The following is a 21565-nucleotide window of genomic DNA, read 5'->3' as shown; positions in this document are numbered from 1 at the left end:
ATAGATAAATTATTATCGACATTCAGTAAGTGAAGGAATATTGTTTCCATAAGCCCTTCCTGAGGAATCTATAATAGAATATTTTTCAGACAGTCAAAATGTTTGATACCACCCTAAGAACTGGTGATAAGAATTAAATACACAATTACCAATGAACTAAAAGGGAGAGTGTACAGAGTGTAAGGGCTACATGCTCTAACAAAGTAGATATAGTATGATAATTTTAATTTTTTTTTAAATAGAGAAGAATGAAAAGAACATACACAAAATTAAAAAAAAATCTTTCCAGTAACATGTTGATAAGAGTACTAGCGCTATCATTCTGAGACTGTTGTGTGTGTAATAGGGGATAAAACAAATGAGTGATTATTAAATATCTTAATTCTATCACCTTGTATCCCTGAGAATCAGGATTATTGGTGTGGGAAAAAAAGATAAAGATGTTAAGTAACAGAGAAAGGTTAAGTTAAATGATTTGCAGTCTTAAATTTGAATTGGAAGTATCAATATAAATTCATGAGGTTAGTTTTAGTTGCACATATACCACACACACACACACACACACACCTCCCCCACAACAAATTCTGTCCAATGGAAAGACCTAGAAACAATGACCAACCCAGATTGTGGCCCTTAAATACCACTTCTCTAAAAGAAACCAGGGCTCCTTGAAGAAACAGTTGATCCCATGTCTGCAACAGAAAAATACATAAAATGTGTATGGAACATCTTTCATACCAGGCGGCAAAGAAGCTATCACAGACTACTAGGGTCATGGCAAAACGAACTAACCTTATGATGCTTCCGCTGGCTAAGGATGAGAAAATCTGAGCTTCAATCATGATAGTAATTGCAGTAAATTGAATATCATCAAATATGTTTAAGTCCTTGCATTCCTAATGATATTAAAACTAAAAAAGCATTGCTCATCTTTGGGAATTCACAAGGAACTAATTCATTATCTTCAAAGTTGGTAAATAAAGGCAAATAATCAAACATCTATTCCGCATTTTCTATATGAATGGTCCTACTGGGTATCCAAATAATAGATAAGGGGAAACGTCTCTATGTAAAAGTGTTCCAATTAATAAATGAAAAAGAAATGCTAGAATAAGAATGTTGCTATTGGGCTTCCCTGGTGGCGCAGTGGTTGAGAATCTGCCTGCCAATGCAGGGGACACGGGTTCGAGCCCTGGTCTGGGAAGATCCCACATGCCGCAGAGCAACTAGGCCCGTGAGCCACAACTACTGAGCCTGCGCGTCTGGAGCCTGTGCTCCGCAACAAGAGAGGCCGCGATAACGAGAGGCCGGCGCACCGCGATGAAGAGTGGCCCCCGCTTGCCGCAACTAGAGAAAGCCCTCGCACGGAAACGAAGACCCAATGCAGCCAAAAATAAAAATAAAAATAAAAAATAAAAGAATGTTGCTATTTTGTAATCTCCAATGAATTAATAGATACAGGCATTAATAATGGCTCCTAGAATCGGAAAAGTGAGACAACTAGACATTATGTGTCCCTTATAGTCTCGCCAGAGGAATGGAACCTGAGTCTGATCCAATCTCTGGATCCAGTTGCCAATTTGTAGAAAATCTGGAGGGTGGAGGTCATGTAGGGTGTATCATAGGTAAGCAAATTGGCAGGGTCTGGACTGTGGGAAACTCTTTGGTTTTGAAGGTCTAAGTATTTCTACAGATAAACAGTGGGGAGCAGAAGGGGATAGAAGGGAAACTTAAAAGAGACTTAAAAAATACAGTACATTAAAAAAAAAGGGAAAACCAAATAGCTGTGCTAGGGATACACATTTGGGTGATGGAACTATAGGGGAAAAAGAGCAGGGAGAGGATAACTATTAGCAGTCAGGATAATGATTTATTGAAGGAATGGGGCGTATAGAAGGGGTTTATGCTGTAGGTGGCAAAGTTTTATTTCTTGACCTGGACGCTAGTTAACAAGCATGTTCACCTTATAATAATTTACTAAACCACTTGTTTGTATTATGTAGTTTTCAGTATCTGTGTTTTATTTTACATGTATAGTATCTCCTCTCTCTGAACATCCAGAGAGCCTTACAGTCATTTTTAGAGACATGTTTATACATTGGATTCTTAATGTCTGAGGGGTCTATATCTAGCTACCTTTACTAGTTCTAACATTTGAAAATACCACTTGGGCATAAAATTTGTCCAGTCCCCTTCTCTGTAAAATGACTGTGGTAATAGTCATCCAATAAGCAGGCTGTGAGGCTATGATGATGAAAGAAATTTTTGTATTAAAGAACAACAAAGCTACATTGCAAATCTATGCTGGGCAGCTGGCTAAGCTCACTCGCCTTGCATGACTTAAGAGTTTAGTCTTTAAATCTGTGCCTAAGCAAAATTATAATGCCTGTTATAACCTTTGGAACTGCTAGCAAATCATTAGAAGAAAATTAAACAAAAATGCCCAAAATTTATATATAGTCCTGGGACCTCTATTAAACTACCTTCTTTCCTCAGTTGCATACCAAACCCAAGGGGAATTCTATTCAAAAGGACTTTGGCCTTACAGTTAAGTCTTTAATCCATTTTGCATGTGGCCGTCCAACTTCCCAACACCATTAAAATTCCTAGAAGAAATATAGGCAGTATGCTCTTTTACGTCGGTCTTAGCAATGTCTTTCTAGATATGTCTCCTAAACAAAAGCAAAAATAAACAAATGGGACTACACCAAACTAAAAAGCTTCTGTACGGCAAAGGAAACCATCAACAAAATGAAAAGACAACCTACTGAATTGGAGAAGATATTTGCAAATCATATATCTGATAAGGGGCTGATATCCAAAATATATTAAAAAACTCATTCATCTCAACAACAAAAAACCCAAACAACCCAATTTTAAAAATGGGCACAGGAGCTTTTTTCAAAGAAGACATACAGATGGCCAACAGGTGCATGAAAAGATGTTCATCACTAATTATTAGGGGAACACAAATCAAAACCACAATGAGATATCACCTCATGCCTATTAGAATAGCTATTATCAAAAAGGTAAGAATTAAAAAGAGGATGTGGAGAAAAGTAAACCCTCATGCACTGTTGGTGAGAATGTAAATTGGTGCAGCCACTATGAAAAACAGTATGGAGATTCCTTAAAAATTAAGAATAGAACCACCATATGATCCAGCTTTTCTACTTCTGTGTATTTATCTGAAGAGTACAAAAACACTAATTCAAAATATGCACCCCTATGTTCATAGCATCATTATTTACAATTGCCAAGATATGGAAGCAACCCAATTGTCCATCAACAGATGAATGGATAAAGAAGATGCGGTACATATATACAATGGAATATTACTCAGACATAAGAAAGATGAAATCTTGCCATTTGCAACAACATGGATGGACTTGGAGGGTATTATGCTAAGTGAAATAAGTCAGACAAAGATAAATACTGTATGATATCACTTGTATGTGGAGTAAAAAAAACCAAAATAAATGAACAAACCAAACCAAATAAAAACAAACATATAGATAAAAGGAACACAGTAGTGATTACCAGAGGGGAAGTAGGGTGGAGGGAGGGCAAAATGGGTAAAGGTGGTCAACTGTATGGTGATAGATAGAAACTAAACTTTTGGTGGTGAGCACACTGTAGTGTATACAGAAGTTGAAATATAATATTGTACACACAAAACTTACATAATGTCATAAACCAATGTTACCTCAATTAAAAAAAAAGGACTTTGGCTTAGTAAAAGAAAAAAGGAAGAGGGTTTAATACTAAAATCTAAGGCCAATAAGCAAAGCAGCAACTCTCACCACAGTCGCAGAAGTAGCAGTACAAGGGCCTTGACATGGTTGCAAGGAGATAGAGTAGAGAATGAGCAAGAGCTGAGAATGATGATATATTCTGAAAAGGTATGTCAGTGACTTGGGACCTATGGAAACAGGGGATGCTGGGTTGGAGTTCTGGGACCCATATGTAATTATTTTTGTTATATGACATATAACAGGGAAAACAAAAGCCAGATAAGATCCATACCTGAGTGTACATGTGTATTACTGTATTTGTCCTTGATTTATAAGAAGGCAAACACAAATCAAATGAGATCTATGTGTGTGATGTGGGTAGAAAGGACAAGGCAGAGAGAAAGAGAACTAACCATATGGATAATGAACAGATGGGAAGACTTGACAACATTAGCTGTGAAGTGGTAAACTAGAAAGTGAGGAAGAAATAAAGACTCACAATAAGGAGAAAAAAAAGAGTGAGAAAAAAAGAGCAGAAGAAATTGGAAATGACACTTTACAAATGACATTTTAAAAACAGGTCTGGAGTAGTTTTACATTTACTTTCAAGTAGCTAGAAATCAGATATGACCACAGGTGTATATTTGGTTTGTAAACAGAATCTAAATCTAAGGCCTATTTTAGAGAAAGTAACATACTATATATATAGTTTATGTATGTTTTGTTCCTGAATTGGGCTGTATAATCTTTAATATGGTATATGTGAGGTCTAAATTACAAAAATAATTTATTCATTAAATTAATAATTTTATTTTACTTAAATAATTTCAAAAAGACAGTTCTTACCAGGTGGTATACATCATCTAAACAAGTAAATTCATTAAAGCTGATATTAAGTTTTCGAAGTCCTGTTAACTTGGAGAGATCTCTCAATTTACTCAAGCTGTTTCCATGTAGATTCAGACTCTGAAGTAAAATAAAATGTAAATAAAAAATAAGACATATTATATCCTAATTATAGCTATTTAAATAACATTAAGAGAGCCAATGAGAAAAAAATACAATTTTGAAAGTATAGTCTGATTTTATAATCTGATTTTAAAAGGTATAGTTTCTAATAGCAGCATTGCATCTGGTTCTTGATTAATTTGATCTTCCACTTGCTCTAAGTTTATCAATAATCGGCATGAAATTCTTTTTAGAAAATGGTTAAATATTTTGTTGTGATATTCATTAGGGCAGACCTATTTCTCAGGCTAGTGAACAGTGTAGGCCCTAAAGATTTTGGGTATTGGCTACGTTGCCTCGCAAGAGAAAGGATGGCAAGGATACACCCTGATTACAGGAAACCATATGAGGGCACTGGACTAAGGAAGAAAGGCTGAGGGTGTTAAAGTGGGAGACACAACATCAAAGAAGGAATTGGGAGAGTGTCTAAGACAGTTTCTACATCAGAATTTGGCCCAGATTTTCCCTGCCCATGTGATCCTGGGCTGTATAAAAATGAATGTTATTATATTTTTATATTTAGGGGAGACCCTGATGTCTACATAATTTTTCTCTTTAAACTATACCACTGTGAACGGTATCAAATGAAGATTTATGTATAGTCTACAAAATAAATAGTGGCACAAGAAAATGTCAATATAATTGACCACACTATTCACAACAAATGGGTATCATGATAAAATCAGGTTTCTACCTCCCAACCCTCTTCACTTACCACCACCATCTTATACCCTATTATACTGTGGACATAACTAAATTGCTGGCAGGGAGAAACAATTGAATGTCAAATAGTTATCAAAACTTTGCTAAAATTAAGAAGGGCCAATTTATGCAGACTAGTTTACAGGTCACATATGACAGATTCTACAGATACCTTACACTTAACATGTTCACCATTGAATTCATCATCTTCTCTTATCTGCTTGGCAGTCCATATTTTCAATCCTGATTAAGAGTTTCACTATCTAACATATTGTTGATCATCCGTTCCCCCTCTTTTCTATATACATTTGATTCTAGAAATGTTTCTTAAACCAACCGCTCCATACCATCACCACTGCAGTGCCTTTGTTCGGACTATTATTTGTCCTTTGGACTACTACAATAGTTTCTACTGGATTTCTATACCACCAGTCTGACCACAGTTAAATCTAACCACAAGCTATCAACGTTAGGGTCTTTAAAAACAGAGAGCCTATTCCCTAAACAAAAGAATGTAAACTTATAAATTTGCCTTCTGAAATCCATCTTAATGTGGCTATAACCTCTTACTCTTCCAGCCACAGCCTCATGTATCTTCTTTGTATTCCAACCTACACCTATACTTCCACTGTCACACACCCTATGTTCTAGTCACACTGAATTCCTCAGTGTTCCCTGAAGACACCAGGATCTTTCAAAACCATGTGCTTATAGATAAAGTATTTCCTCTGCTTGGAAGACAAAAACAATGAAATCTCTCATATCCTTCAAAAATCCACAAAAAACCCACCTCTTTCTGTGGACCTCTCCCAGCAACTCCAAACTTCCTGTATTTGTTTCCATATCTGTCTCCTCCACTGAAATAATATCCTTGGGGCAGGGAAAATAACTTATTCATTGAACCCCCAATACTTACTTCATTGCCTAAAATACAGCAAATCTCAGTAAATGCTAAATGAATAAATCAGTGCAAAAGCCAGACATAACTGACAACTCTAATTTTCAGTATTTAATTGTGCTGTAAGAGAATATAAAATTATGTTACTCTGGGTTTTTTATTTCTACATATTTTATTTATTTTTATAGATGTCCTCATAAAACTCGACCTAGTGGGGATAACTGAAAAGAAAATAAGAGGTATGTACCCTCCCCTCAGTTTCTTTTACAGTAACGGCACAAAGAAGGGAGAACAAAGGGTGTGATATCTAAATATCCTTCTTCTAATATTTAGTATTCTTACTAGAAACCCTAGAAAATTTGCTGACTTTTAAGCAATATAGGCAAATTTAAGATGAAAAAGCCCCTCCATTCTTCTGTTATGCATGTTGACCAAATTAATACAGTCAGGTGGAGGTCACAAGCTGGCCAAGATATTCTGAAGTCTTAACTCTCCTCTCTGTTTCTTATCACAAACCAAAGATAATAAAAAAGACCTACCTTCTGGTGCTGTTTTTTTTTTTTTTTCTTTACTTTTATTTAATCCCTTTAAATCTATAGGAATACATGTTCTAGAAGCTCAGTCCATTCAGAGCACATTCATTTATTAAACCTTTCATTACTGAAGCTTTATTATCAAGAATTCATTACTCAAATATGAAATCTTGACAATATAGTTCAGAAACAATTTTTCCATGCTGTCAGCTGGAAGATTGCTCCTGTAATAAGTATACTGCACACTTATGATAAAGGTGGTGATACTGCCATCATGTTATGAAGTTTTCCTTCCTCTCTAATAATAATCCTCTAAGGTAACGACAATCTCCTAGACTTGAAGATTTGGTGGATAATGCTAACACAGTTTTACCAAAGCAATCCCATAAACTTTCCTAAAAAAGTGTTTCAAATATTTTTAGAAGCAGGCTGAAAACTGTTGACCTCACTTATTATTTTAAAAAATATTTTTTGCTTTCTCTTTCTGTTTCACACAATCACTTGAGAAAAAACTGTCATCATAAACAGTGGATTTAGAAATGTAACGATGGAGCAAAGTCATTGACTTTCAAGATAAAAATCATTTCTGAATTTTTATCTGTACCTTAGCTTTCAGTGCATGCATAGAAAGATAGTGTCATGTAAGAATAATTTGTCTTCTTAAGTATTCTTATCAATTTATCAGTTAATATCAATTTGTTTACTACTTCTGCAGGTTCAAGCAAACAACCCACTTTCTTTGTTAAGAACCACTCAGACATTCTGTTTTAAAACAAGTAACTAATGAGTATCTCATGTGTGCTAGGTATTGTGCTAGATAATGGCAGAGTTGATGCCAGTCCACTCAGTGTTTATGAGTAAATTAGAAAAAGGCATCCTTACCTCAAGACACCTTTATTTTCCAGCTTTTAGAAAATTGTTGCAATAGGCTGATTTTGTTAGTAAAAGAAATTTTACCAACAGTCATCAAAAAATTGTTGTAGTAAATATACTACTCTTATTTGAAAGTTGCCCCTTAGGTGTGGCCCTTTTGTTCAGTGTACACTGCACAATCTTATATTGTTGCCCTCATGCTGGGAATATAAATGACTAAGAACAGCCATAATCTCTGCCCCTGTGGAATTTATAGTTTAGGAAGGATACAAAGCATATGACAAAGGAATCTTACTTAGATTCTTATCTAGACCTAGAGGTAAGAGAAGGATTTAATGCTTAAGTATAGATCAAAAATATGTGTGGGAGTTAACTAGGAGAAACGGGGTCAGGGGAGAACATTCCGTGCAGGAGTACAGTACAAGTTCAGAGGCTCTGTGTGGCTGCAAACGGTACATTAAAGAAACAAAAAGGAGGCTGAGCATAGATTGCTAAAGGGAGGGTAATATGAGAAGAGTGTGGAAAGACAGGCCAGGGACCAGTTCATGCAAAACCTTATAGGGCATATTAAGGACTCTGGTTTTATTTTTAAAACAATGGAAAATCATTTGAGCATTTCAAATAGGAGTAGTGAGGAATGACAAATCAGACTTGCATTTTGAAAAGACTCCTCTCACTTCAACATGGAGAATGGGTTGTGGCCTTAAAGCGGAAGCAGGACAAGGCCTCTTTTGCATAGCTCTAGTAGGCATGTACCTCCCCACCCCTCAACACACAGACACACACACCTTGTATTGAGTTATAGTCAAGTTATAGAGTGAATGGCATCCAAAGAGCGCATTAACAGAATATAATGTGCATGGTGCCTCCTGGAGTTGTGTAGTAGCCCTATGGAAGTAGCCTAGGTCGGAGATAAAGGGAGTTTGGACAGAATGGTAGCAGATTTGAAATGGACAGATTGAGAGTCAAGATATAGAGGGAGGCTTAATATCTCAATAGAATTTCCTCAGTGTAAAGTAAGTTGCTTCGATAAGTTACTCAAATTCTGTTGATTAATTTTGTAAAGATAAAACTCCTGTATTCTATGTTGATTGGTCCTGGAAACTGTTTTGAAACTTACTATCTTAATCAGTTAAAGAGAGTTTATTTGTTATTCAGGAATGAAATTCCTTGCAAATTACAAGGCTACCTCTAGACCTCCACTGTCCTCTATGATAGCCACTAGCCACATGGGGCTATTGAACTGTGTCTGAACTGAAATGTGCTGTGAGTGTAAAATATACTCCAGGTTTCAGAGACTTAGCATGAAACTATCTGTTAATGAATCTTCATATTGCCTGTATGTTGAAATGATAATATTTGGGATATATTGAGTTAATTATAATATATTATTAAAATTGATCTTACCTTTTAATTTTAAAAATCTTTAAAAATGTGGCTAATAGAAAATTCAAAATTACATATATGGTTCATATTATATTACTACTGGACAACACTGATCTGTAGAAGAAAAGGGCTGGGCACTTTTAAGCATGCCCGGCATGGACAGCATGCTGCCTGGCATCATCAGATAGGTGGTTTAATATCTTTAGATTTCATGCGATAGATTCTGACCAAATTCAAGGTTCGTGTCCCCAAATTTTATTCCTCATAATACTCACCACAATATGACTGTAAATGCTAGTGTTGGCAAGGGAAAGTATTGTTTTATCATCCAAGCTAATAAGTTTTGGTCTGGGCTTGATCCTGGGATCCATTTTTATAACTTCATCATCAAATTTCAAATCCTGGGACAATACTGATCCTTCTGAATTTTTTTTGCTTTCTTCTAGGATAACATTGTTGAATGCAGAAAATAAAGAGTGAGCCTTGACCTAAAAAATTTATTAAAAATGTTGAAAATTTGGTTGCTGTATCTATCATTTTGAAAAAGAAATAGGCTATGTAGGAAAGATGAATTAACTTTTTTTCCTGTTATATAGTAATATCTATGATGAGTATCACATTAGGAAATCTATGATAGTAGATTAAAATTGTGTCCTCCTGCTGAAAATTCCTTAAAACTAGCAAAAGACAATTTAAAAATATTTTATAACAGTGGAGAGGGTACCAACAAAAGACTAAAAATTGTGAGATATAAATCAGAAGGGACTGAACTGATAGACAAATAGGAGCAGAAATGTAACCTGCAGCCAAAATATGTGCAGGAGATAACCACTTCAAAGAGCAGATCCCAAGAAACTTGATGTTCAGAGTGAACAAGTAAAATAGCAGGAGGATGCTCTAGGTAATTATCAGGCAACTAAGTAATTATCATAAGAACTGTGGATGAATGGGCAAAAACAACATGAACAAACAGAAATGGCTCTAGAAAAAACCAAAATGGTCCCTAAGAGAATTTTTTTTTTTACTTTTTCATTTTATATTTATTTATTTATTTTGGCTGCACCAGGTCCTATTTGCAGCGCGCGTGATCTTCATTGCGGCATGTGGGATCTTTAGTTGCGGCACGTGAACCCTCAGTTGCAGCATGCATGTGGGATCTAGTTCCCCAACCAGGGATCGAACCCGGGCCTCCTGTGTTGGGAGCATGGAGTCTTACTCACTGGACCACCAGGGAAGTCCCCATAAGAGAATTTTTTAAAATCTGGGAGAACAAAGCATCTATAAAAGAATAGGCTGCTGTAGAAAAGAATAGGGTAAATGCTTTGAAGTCAAAATAAAAACAATTAGAAATAGAAAATATTCAATAAACGTTCTGAGAAACCAAATGGATATGACAGCAAATCAAATTAGCAAGTGGAAGCTAATATTGAGGACATCTTCCAGAACACAGAATTTAAAAACAGAAATGTAAATACAAGAGAAAAAAAATTAAAATACAGGCAGGATCAGTTCAGAATGTCCAATGTTTAACAAACAGAGGTTCCAGAGGGCTTAACAGAGAATGGAAGAGAAGAAATGATCAAGGAATTAAAAGAAAGAAACTTCCCAGAGGTGATGAAAGAACTGAATATTCCGATTAAAAGAGCTCATGAAGTGGCAAGCAGAAGGATGATGGAGCTCTTTGCCAACATCACTGAAGTCAGTCACAACAGCCAGGGACTTGGCCTCACTACTTCTTGTTATTTCAGTTATTCTGTTTTCTGTTTGTTCGGATTTCTGTGTCTTTTACTGAAAGCATATTTGACTGATACAATCCGCTTCATAACAATATAAAATATAAATGCCCAGAACTATACTTAACAAGAAATGTTTAAGACGTATATAAAGGAAAATGTGGGAGAGGACTTGAGTAAATGGAATAACTTATCATGTTCCTGGATGAGAGGCCCAATACTACAAAGTAGTCAGTTTGCCCCAAATTAAATTTAAATTCAATACAATCACAATCAAATCCTAATAGGACTTTTAAATAGAACTTAACAAATTGTTTCTAAATTTTATTTGGAAAGGAAAATGTTCAAGAATAGCCAAGAATTAAAAAAAATATATAAGTGGGGACAGGGGAAGAGAATTTGCCCTATCACATATCAAAACATATCATCAGGTTGTAATAACCAAAATAATGTGGTAGGTGTCCAAGATTAGACAGAGAGATCAATGGAACAGAAATAGAAGGATCTATAAATAGACCCCTTATATATGAAAATAATTTTAATGATAGCTAATATTTCAAAATAGAGTAAAAAAGATGATGCTTGGTCCATTTTTAAGGATAAAATTATTTGACCCCCCCCACCTCACACAGAATAAAACAATTTCTAGATAGAATTAAAAAGCTAAAAGTTTTAGGTACTTCCCTGGTGGTCCAGTGGTAAAGAATCCGCCTTCCAATGCAGGGGACGTGGGTTTGATCCCTGGTCGGGGAACTAAGATCCCACATGCAGCGGGGCCAGCTAAGCCCATGCGCCACAACTACTGAGCCTGGGCACCTCAACTAGAGAGCCACCTGCCACAACTACAGAGCCCATGCGCCCTGGAGCCCGTGCGCACAACTAGAGAAGAGAAAACCCGCACGCCACAACTGGAGAAGAGAAAACCTGCACGCCACAACTAGAGAAGAGAAAACCCACACGCCACAACTAGTGAGAAGCCCACACACCGCAACGAAAGAAGAGCCCGTGCGCCGCAACAAAAGATCCCACATGCCTCAACAAAGATCCCGTGTACTGCAACTAAGACCCAATGCAGCCAAAAAAAAAAAAGCTAAAATTTTTAGAACAACCTATATTAGTATTGGAAGAAAATAAAGGAGAATATTTATATAAGCCTTATGAAATGACACATAAAATTCAGAATCCATAATGTAAAAGATGGAGAGATCTGATCTCTTAAAAATTAACTTGTAAATTACAAATGAAAATGACAAATACTTTTTTTGCTACAAATAAAATGAAAATACAAGTGACAGAAAACATTTGCAATATATATAAAAGATAAAGGATTAATATCTAGAATGCATATAAAGATTTTTCCAATCAATATGAAAAAGATTGAGTCCAACAGAAAATGGTCAAAGGATATAACAGCTGATTCATAAAACTATAAATAATCTATAAGAACATGAAAGGATAAAATATCCTTTCTTTGGCCATCAGATATAAACAAAAAGATTGATAATACCTGTGTTGGTAAAGATGTAAAGAAACAAGCACTGTCACACACTGTTGGAAATTTATAAAATGGTTCAACTTCTGTAAAGAGTACTGGCAAAATCTATCAAAATTAAAACACATATATTCATATATCCTTTGACTAGCCAATTCTTCTACAAATATGTGCTGCAGAAAAACTTCCATATTTGTATGGAAGATGCATCTGCAATGATACTCACTGAAATATTGTTTTAAATAGTAATAAAATTGGAGACAACCTATGTTTCATCAACAGGGGAACAGTCAAATAAATCACAGTATTACTGAATAGTATGAAGTCACCAAAAGACTGAAGTATAGACCTATATGTACTGAAGTGAAATTTGTCCAAAACATATTGTTAAAGGCAAAAATTTACAGAATACTTAGAACTTGACTCTACTACGTAAAATGGTATATGTTGTTATATGTGTAAATGCACAGAAAAAAAGATTGAAAGCAAACCCACAAAGCTATTAAAAGGGGATGCCTTCATGAAAGGAAGTGGTGGTGGGATTGAGGTGAAAGCAGATTTTCGTGTTTATTCTATATTCTTCAATACAGTTTGAATCTTTTCCAGTGAGACTACAGTTATATATTACTCATGTAATATATTTGCATGATAAAATATTTAGGTGTCATAATGATTTGTTTTGAAAATTAAGTCCTTTAAAGAATAATCATTTTATACTTATATATAGGCACACCTTGTTTTATTGTGTTTTGGTTTATTGCCATTTTTTACAAATTGAAGACATCAAGCAAGTCTATCACTTCATGTCTCTGTGTCACATTTGGCAATTCTCATAATATTTCAAACATTTTCATTATTATTATATTTGTTATGGTGATCTGTGATCTGTGATGTTACTATTGTAATTGTTTTGGGGTGCCACAAATCATGCTCATATAAGATGGTGAACTTAATAAATGTTGTGTGTGCTCTGACTACTCCACTGACCAGCCATTTCCCTGTCTCTCTCCCTCTCTTTGGGCCTCTCTATTACTTGAGACAAGACAGTCTTAAAATAAGGCCAGTTAGTAAGCTTACAATGGCCTCTAAGTGTTCAAGTGAAAGGACGAGTCACATACCTCTCATTTTAAATCAAAAGCTAGAAATGACTAAGTTTAGTGAAGAAGGCATGCTGAACGCTGAGATGAGCTGAAAACTAGGCCTCCTGCTCCAAATAGTTAGCCAAGTTGTGAATGCAAAGGAAAAGTTCTTGAAGAAAATTAAAAGTGCTACTCCAGTGAACACATGAATGATAAGAAAGTGAAACAGTCTTATTACTGATATGGAAAAAGATTTAGTGCTCTGGATAGAAGATCAAACCAGCCACAACTTCCCTTAAGTCAAAGCCTAATCCAGAGCAAGGCCCTAACTCTCTTCAATTCTATGAAGGCTGAGAGAGGTGAGGAAACTGCAGAAGAAAAGTTTGAAACTAGCAGAGGTTGGTTCAATGCAATTCAAGGAAAGAAGCCTTCTCCATAACATAGAAGTGGCAAGGTGAAGCAGCAAGTACTGATGTAGAAGCTGCAGCAAGTTATCCAGAAGATACAGCTAAGATCATTAATGAAGGTCGCTACACTAAAAAATAGATTTTCAATGTAGATGAAACAGCTTTATATTAGAAGATGCCGTCTAGGGCTTTCATAGCCAAAAAGGAGAAGTCAGTGTCTGGCTTCAGAGCTTCAAAGGACAGGCTGAGTCTCTTGTTAGGGGCTCTTTTAGTTGAAGCCAATGCTCATTTACCATTTTGAAAATCTTGGGGCCCTTAAATGCTAAATCTACTCTGCCTGTGCTCTATAAATGGGACAACAAAATGTGGATGACAGCACATTTGTTTACAACATGGTTTGCTGAATATTTTAAGCCCACTGTCTAGACCTACTGCTCAGAAAAAAAAAGATTCCTTTTAAAATACTACTGCTCATTGACAATGCACCTGGTCACCCAAGAGCTCTGATGGAGATGTACAATGAGATTTATGTTGTTTTTGTGCTTGCTAACATAATATCCTTTCTGCAGCCCATGGATTAAGGACTAATTTCAAATTTCAAGTCTTATTATTTAAGAAATACATTTCATAAGGCTATAGCTGCCATAGACAGAGATTCTTCTGATGGATCTGGGAAAAGGAAATTGAAAACTTTGGAAAGGATTTACCATTCTAGATGTCATTAAGAACATTCATGATTCAGAAAGAGGTCAAAATATCAACGTTAACAGGAGTTTGTAAGAAGTTGATTCCAACCCTCATGGATGACTTTGAGGGGTTCAAGACTTCAGTGGAGGAAGTATTGGCAGATATGGTGGAAATAGCAAGAGAACTAGATGTAAAGCCTGAAGATATGACTGAATTACTGCAATCTCATGAGAAAACCTTACAGATGAGGAGTTGCTTCTTGTGGATGAGCAAAGAAAGTGGTTTCTTGAGATGGAATCCACTCCTGGTGAAGATGCTGTGAAGATTGTTGAAGTGACAGCAAAGGATTTAGAATATTACATAAACTTAGTTGATAAAGCAGTGGCAGGATTTGAGAGGACTGGCTCCAATTCTGAAAGAAGTTCTGTGGGTAAAATGCTATCAAACAGCACTGCAATGCTACAGAGAAATCAATCATGAAAGAAAAAGTCAATTGATGCGGCAAACTTCATTGTTGTCTTATTTTAAGGAATTGTCATGGCCACCCGTTACCTTCAGCAACCACCACCCTGATCAGTCAGCAGCCATCACCGTGGAGGCAGGATCCTCCACCAGCAGAAAGATTATGACTCACTGAAGGCGCAGATGACGAGTAACATTTTTTAGCAATGAAGTATACTTTTTTTTTATTAAGGTATGTATATATATTTTTTAGACATAATGCTGTTTCACACTTAATAGACTACAGTATAGTGTAAAAATAACTTTTATATGCACTGGGAAACCAAAAAATTAGTGTGACTAACTTTACTGCAATAGTCACTTTATTGTAGTGGTCTGGAACTGAACCCACAATATTTCCGAGGTATGCCTGTATATATATTATAAACATAACATTAAGAGGCTTCAAATTACTGTTCTGTTCTCATTTAAGGAATTCCAGTTTTTAAAATGCATTCATGGGATTTCCCTGGTGGTCCAGTGGTAAAGAATCCGCCTTCCAATGCAGGGGACATGGGTTCGATCCCTGGTCAGGGAACTGAGATCCCACATGCCTGGGGCAACTAAGCCCACGCGCCACAACTACTGAGCTCGCGTGCCTCAACTAGAGACCCTGAGTGCTGCAAACTACAGAGCCCTCGTGGCCTGAAGCCCATGTGCCACACAGAGAGAAGCCTGTGTGCCACAACAAAAGATCCTGCATGCCTCAACGATGATCCCGCGTGCCGCAACTAAGACCCACTGCAGCCAAAAAAATAAAGAAAAATTTTAAAAAATGCATTCATACCACTGTAATATACTCAAATTCTACGACGTATTCAGGCAAAACAAGGTCATGATCAAAGACAAACCACTTGTACTGCCGAATGCTGCAATCACAGTTTCTTTGTCCCATGATAGAATCTAGGGTAAAATAAAAAACAAAAACAAGCAAAACAAACATTCTTCAAAATGATATATAATATACTTTTTTCACCCTTACATAGATTAATAAACAACAAACTCAGTAAGTTCCAAATATTATGTCATTGAGGTTTTTTTCTCTCATATCTTCCCACCACTGTAGACAATTTCTTAATTCTATAAATACTAGTCACCCTTTCACTACAAAGACTAGTAGGGTTTAGTTTTATTCATCTCCTTTTCCTTTTCATACTTTTTCACTTTTCTATTCAATGTTTAGCCATATAGTTTTTGACAAATATATTACTTTTTTGTTGTTAAAAGTTGGGTGGGTTCTATTTTTTGAAATACATATATTATACATATATATATATATCTGTGTATATAAAACATAAAACAAACTTTTACAAAATAAAATATCTACACGCACACATATATAAATGTCACTGAAGTAGGAAATAGAAATATAGAAGCTCATTAGTAGCTAGGAACAGGTTTTTATAAAAAAGTTTATAAGTTTTGTTAGGTAGAGGTTAAACTGTAAGCATCTGTATTAAATGAAAATATTTTGTATTCAGAAAGATGAAAAAAGATTTATCTTCATGGCAGACATACTTAGTAAATATTTTTGAGGAATGAACACTGAATTAATCATTGGGTAGTTGGCTTGACTGATGGAGTCCTGATCACGAGCCTGAACACTCTGGCCAAGGAAAACCTTTGTAATCAGGAGGATGCCTAGTATGAAAAAACAAAATGTTTTAACACTAATTCATTTGAATAATTTTCCAATATCATCTTCCTTATTGGCCCCAGACTTGACTGTATATTTTGTAAAGGTAGAGATCCTGGCTATCTTGTCTGCCACCGTAAAGCACACAGCACACTGCTTGATCCAAAATAGGAGCTCAATAAATATTTGTTGCATAAATAAAATGGTTATAAAAGAGAATTCCTGTGATTATATCAAGCAAAGCTTTACAGAGAAGGAAGAAGGAAAGAAGACAATATTTATCAATATTTTTATGAATTAATTTAAGAAAAGAAATTTGTTGTTCTTGTTAACTAGGTAAAAATTCATCTCTGTATCATCAGCACATAGCTTAGATCATAAGAGGCACTCAATATATGTCTACTGAGTGGATGAACATTTCTTTTCCCTTTAGGTATTAAGGAACCTTGAAATTCACTAAATCCTAAGGATCTCTAGGAGTCACTGAATCCTATGAAACAACTTCTAATTACTATGCATAAAGTATTCAGATGACTTTTAAAAACTATGTACAAGTTATGAAATGTAAATTTGGAGAACCTAATTGTTTTAGAAAGTATATTCCAGAAGGATCAAGAAAAACATCATGGATAATTTTTTTTTTTAAAGATTTTTCTTGATGTGGACTATTGTTAAAGTCTTTATTGAATTTGTTACAATATTGCTTCTGTTTTATGCTTTGGTTTTTTGGCCACAAGGCATGTGGGATCTCAGCTCCCCGACCAGGGATCAAATCAGCACCCCCTGCAATGGAAGGTGAAGTATTAACAACTGGACTGCCAGGGAAGTCCCTATCATGGATATTTCTTACATGAGAATGGAGAGGATGAGAAAAAAAGAAGCAAATGGTTTTTTCAAATAGGAGTTCTTTCTAGATTCAGTAATCTGCTTAATTTTCTGATTATTATTAACTGAATGAAAGACTGCAAAACACACGTAATTTAGTTCAGCATGAATCATCTTATAACAGAGCTAGAGTCTGGAACCTAGAATATTACTTTTATAGAATTCAGTTAACCAGATTTCTGACTACCCAGTCTTCCGAAGGTTGCATAGTTGAGACCAAAAAATAGATGTCCCTTACTCCCTGACCTGATCAATTCTCTTTATTTTACATTCTTTGGTACTATGCATTATTCATAGTACAAATTCATCTTTGTAGCTCTTATTATAATTGTAATTTTACATTTATTTGGAGATTATTGTTTGTAAGCACCATAGAGGAGAAACTGTCTAGTCTGTATTGACTAAATCCCTATCACCAACCAAATGCCTAATACCCAGTAAGCATTCAATAAATACTGGTGGAACTGAAGAATGAAAAGTGGAAGAGGGTGGGGCAAGAGAGGACATGATGAGCTGGTCTTTGTCCCCAGTCTGTGGGTACCTGGGAACCTCTCCCAGAAGTGTCCTACAAACTGACTCATGTACTTTTATTTACATATATTCAAGGTGCAAATAAAGTACTAATAACTGTGACTAAATTAAGATACCAAATCTTAATTCTATAAGGCAACTTTAAAGCAATCCATACACTTCACAATTTGTCTTTAGCCAATTTTAGATTTATAACCAGGGTTTCTTATCATCTTATATTTTGATAATTAAGGACAAATAAGTCCTGCCTTCCCGAGTGCTTTATATAATGATGATCATATAAATAGGCCAAGTTCTCTTTTCTCTTTCCTATGAATTTGGGGTTTGTATGGTGATTGTGTGTGTGTGTGTGTGTGTGTGTGTGTGTGTGTGTATAACATGTACATAAATATGTTAAGTTTATTTTTAGGACACAACTTAATGAACAAAAGCAGATTATGAAAAGTGTTTATTTCATATAAGATGGATTAAATATGATTAACGAATGAGTCTCACCCTATTGATGTTGCTGATAATAATCACTCAGTAAATATTTGTTGACTACCTGACTAAAGTAATAGATCAGAAAGTCATGTATCACTACACTGGTAAATACTAAATAAAATGGGTTTCAGAAAACCTCCCAGGTTGATAAAACCAAGTATCAAAAATATGAAAATAATTAATGAATTTGAATACTTAGAACTTAAAAGTTCAGAAACACTGCATACTTGTATTACCATGTCTGAAGAGCTCATGCTCAAGAGAGTTTTTCTTCTCATCCTTGTACTTTTGCTGTAGAAATTCAATTCTGGGACACTCACATATACTTAGGCTGTTAGCAAGAATAACAGCTTCTTTTCTGAGAGGCAGCTGTAAAGAAAAACAAAGTATGAGTATTTTTACAAGATTGACAATACTTCAACTTTAGTAAGATGGTTTATCATTTTATGTTTATGTGTCTGTGCAAGGAAACTGCAGGTCAGACTCACTGAAAAGAAGTAGATAACCTTCAGGTGCAACTTTATTCTATAAAACCATTTATATATTTTAAATTTATGTGCAAATAGATTTATGAAAAGTAATACAGAACAACATTTGTTCCTATAAAACCAGCCAGAGTCAAAACTGACCACTCTGCGTGGTGCAGGAGCTATAGTTTTGCACATTTTCAAGGATACTCCACTAGCAACTGTGCAAATTCCAAAAAGAAAATTCTGTGGGAAATTACACTGAAGATTCTTATTTAAATAAATAAATAGTCTAATAATTGGTCTAATAATCTACATTATTTTCCAGATACATCTCATTGTGCTAATGCATGGAAATTTTAGTTTGCATTGTGATTAGAGTTATTTCTTTAAAAGTGTTTTATCAGAAATATTCATATTACTTGCTGTGAAAGCAGCTCTAAAAAACAAACAAAAATCTCTATTTTTAGCAGTAAAAAAAAAAAAAACTAGACCTAAGAGAGATTATATGATCTATCCAAGGACTGAAGCAGAAATTGTCAAAGTCATGATTTGGACTCAGGTCTACTCCTCCTTTGCACTATCTTGGAGTTTTGAAATTATTACTAGCTTAATATTAGTAGCCAAATTATCTAAAATATATCTTTTATATAAATGCTGAATTGCCTATTTTCTTATTGAAACCTGTTATTGAAAGAGATTTAGAAAAATAAATACTAAAATGTGGCTCATCTGATCACAAATTCCACATTCTAGTAATTATAATCTCAGATTTTCCATGAACATCACTAAATATCCATTAGATAGAGGCTATGTGCATGGCTCTCTGCCTGGACCAGACACTGCCAAACTAAGCCAAATCCTTCTCAGCTGCTTACACGGCATATCTTTTTAATCAGATCCCATCTCTTAAATGATGCAGAACATAAATGTCAATCTTTACTCATTGTGTGCACACCATAACATAGAAATTTAGCTTATCTGATCTTTGTGCTACCCAGTGATTTTTCTAGCCAATTATGTTCCCCCATTTCTAAGATCTTAACAATGAGAGTAATTGATGGTGTGTGGAGAAATAAGGGCAGAATAGTAAACTTTAACCTTCTGGTATTTTCTTGTTTAGAGGCAAGACGGGGAAGGAAAAGGAAACAAAGATGGGACAACCAGAAAAATGTGAGGATAACAATAGTGTATGGATGCTAAAGGAGAGTTTCAAAATGGAAAGAGCAATCAAAAGTATCAAATGTTTCAGCAATAACCTGCCTCCTTAGCACAGAAGGCTGTGTGTCAGTCTCATAATCAAATGTTTCAGCAATAATGGTGAATTTAATAAAAATTTTTCTGTGTGCCAGGAACTGGTCTAAGAACTTTTTTGGTAAATTTTAATAATATATTTTATTTAATCTAACATTTCCCAAATATTATCATTTTAATATGTAATCAATATAAGAAATTATGGTCTTTTTTTCTGTACTAAGTCTTCAAAAACTGGTATTATATGTCTTAAACCTTTAGCACACCTTAATTCTGACCAGTCACATTTCAAATGCTCAGTAGTCACATGTGGGTGGTGGCTACCATATTGGACAGAGCAGTGTAGAGCGCTGCTGGAAGGATTAGAGATATTGTATCTCCTTTAGGAGATGCAGGGGATAAAGTGCTAGCACAGTGTCTGGCAGGCAGAAAACACACAGAAATAGCCCCATCCTTCCTCCACCCTCTGTGCCCATGATGGTTCAGAGTTCTCTGATACGACCCTGAGCACTTCACTCGCCTTCCTCAATTCCTCACCTCCTTCCTACTTCTCTTCCAGAAAGTACAGTGAGGGCACTCTCACTATACCACCCTGCTGAAGCCACCATCATCTCTGGTCTGAGCTGCTGTAGGACCTCCCCCATATAGTGCCCCTGTCATTGCTTCTACTCTCTCCAATTTATTCTCCACCGAGAGGCTGGAAAGCTTTCTTGGTGATTTTTTTTTTTATTGTGGTAAAAAAAACACATAAGGTAAAAGCTACCATTTTAACCATTTTAAAGTGTACAATTCATTGGCATTAAGTACATTCACGATGTTGTACAACCATCACCACTATCCATTTCCAGAACGTCATCCCAAATTGAACCTGTATACTCATTAAACAATAACTCTCCGTCCCTCTATCCTCCCCATCCCCTGGTAACCTCTATTCTACTTTCTGTCTCTACCAATTTCCCTATTCTAGATACCTTATGTAAGTGGAATCATACAGTATTTGTCCCTTTGTGTCTGGCTTCTTTTACTTAACATAATGTTTTCAAGGTTCATCCATGTTGTAGCATGTATCAGAATTTGATTTCTTCTTATAACTGAATAATATTCTATTGTATGTATATACCACATTTTATTTATCCATTCATCTGTTAATGGACATTTGGGTTGCTTCTACTTTTTGGCTATTGTGAATAATGATGCTATGAATAAGTATCCAAGAACTTTTTTGCGCATATCTCACTAAATCCTAACCATTCTGTTAAGTAGATACTATTATTAT

The 21565-nt window shown here is 35.4% G+C and overlaps 1 protein-coding gene and 1 long non-coding RNA gene across 4 annotated transcripts in view; one reads left to right on the top strand and one right to left on the bottom strand.

Annotated features, from left to right (window-relative positions):
• The window catches only part of LOC103002810 (uncharacterized), a 125602-nt gene that overhangs the window by 72361 nt on the left and 31676 nt on the right, over window positions 1–21565 (top strand). For all 3 annotated transcript variants that reach the window (XR_009007778.1, XR_009007779.1, XR_009007777.1), the window contains exon 3: window positions 6531–6581. This is a non-coding gene — a long non-coding RNA (uncharacterized LOC103002810). The remainder of the gene's footprint in view (window positions 1–6530; window positions 6582–21565) is intronic.
• The window catches only part of LRRC9 (leucine rich repeat containing 9), a 95495-nt gene that overhangs the window by 43190 nt on the left and 30740 nt on the right, over window positions 1–21565 (bottom strand). Inside the window, exons 13-17 of the mRNA XM_028169228.2 lie at window positions 18805–18937; window positions 16552–16674; window positions 15821–15936; window positions 9410–9622; window positions 4581–4700 (exon numbers count right to left, since the gene is read on the bottom strand). Coding sequence (XP_028025029.2) covers window positions 4581–4700; window positions 9410–9622; window positions 15821–15936; window positions 16552–16674; window positions 18805–18937 — 705 coding nt within the window. The remainder of the gene's footprint in view (window positions 1–4580; window positions 4701–9409; window positions 9623–15820; window positions 15937–16551; window positions 16675–18804; window positions 18938–21565) is intronic.

Source organism: Balaenoptera acutorostrata, chromosome 3 (assembly GCF_949987535.1).
Source record: "Balaenoptera acutorostrata chromosome 3, mBalAcu1.1, whole genome shotgun sequence".
Classification (NCBI taxonomy): Eukaryota; Metazoa; Chordata; class Mammalia; order Artiodactyla; family Balaenopteridae; genus Balaenoptera; species Balaenoptera acutorostrata.
This window is presented reverse-complemented; position numbering and strand designations above follow the sequence as displayed.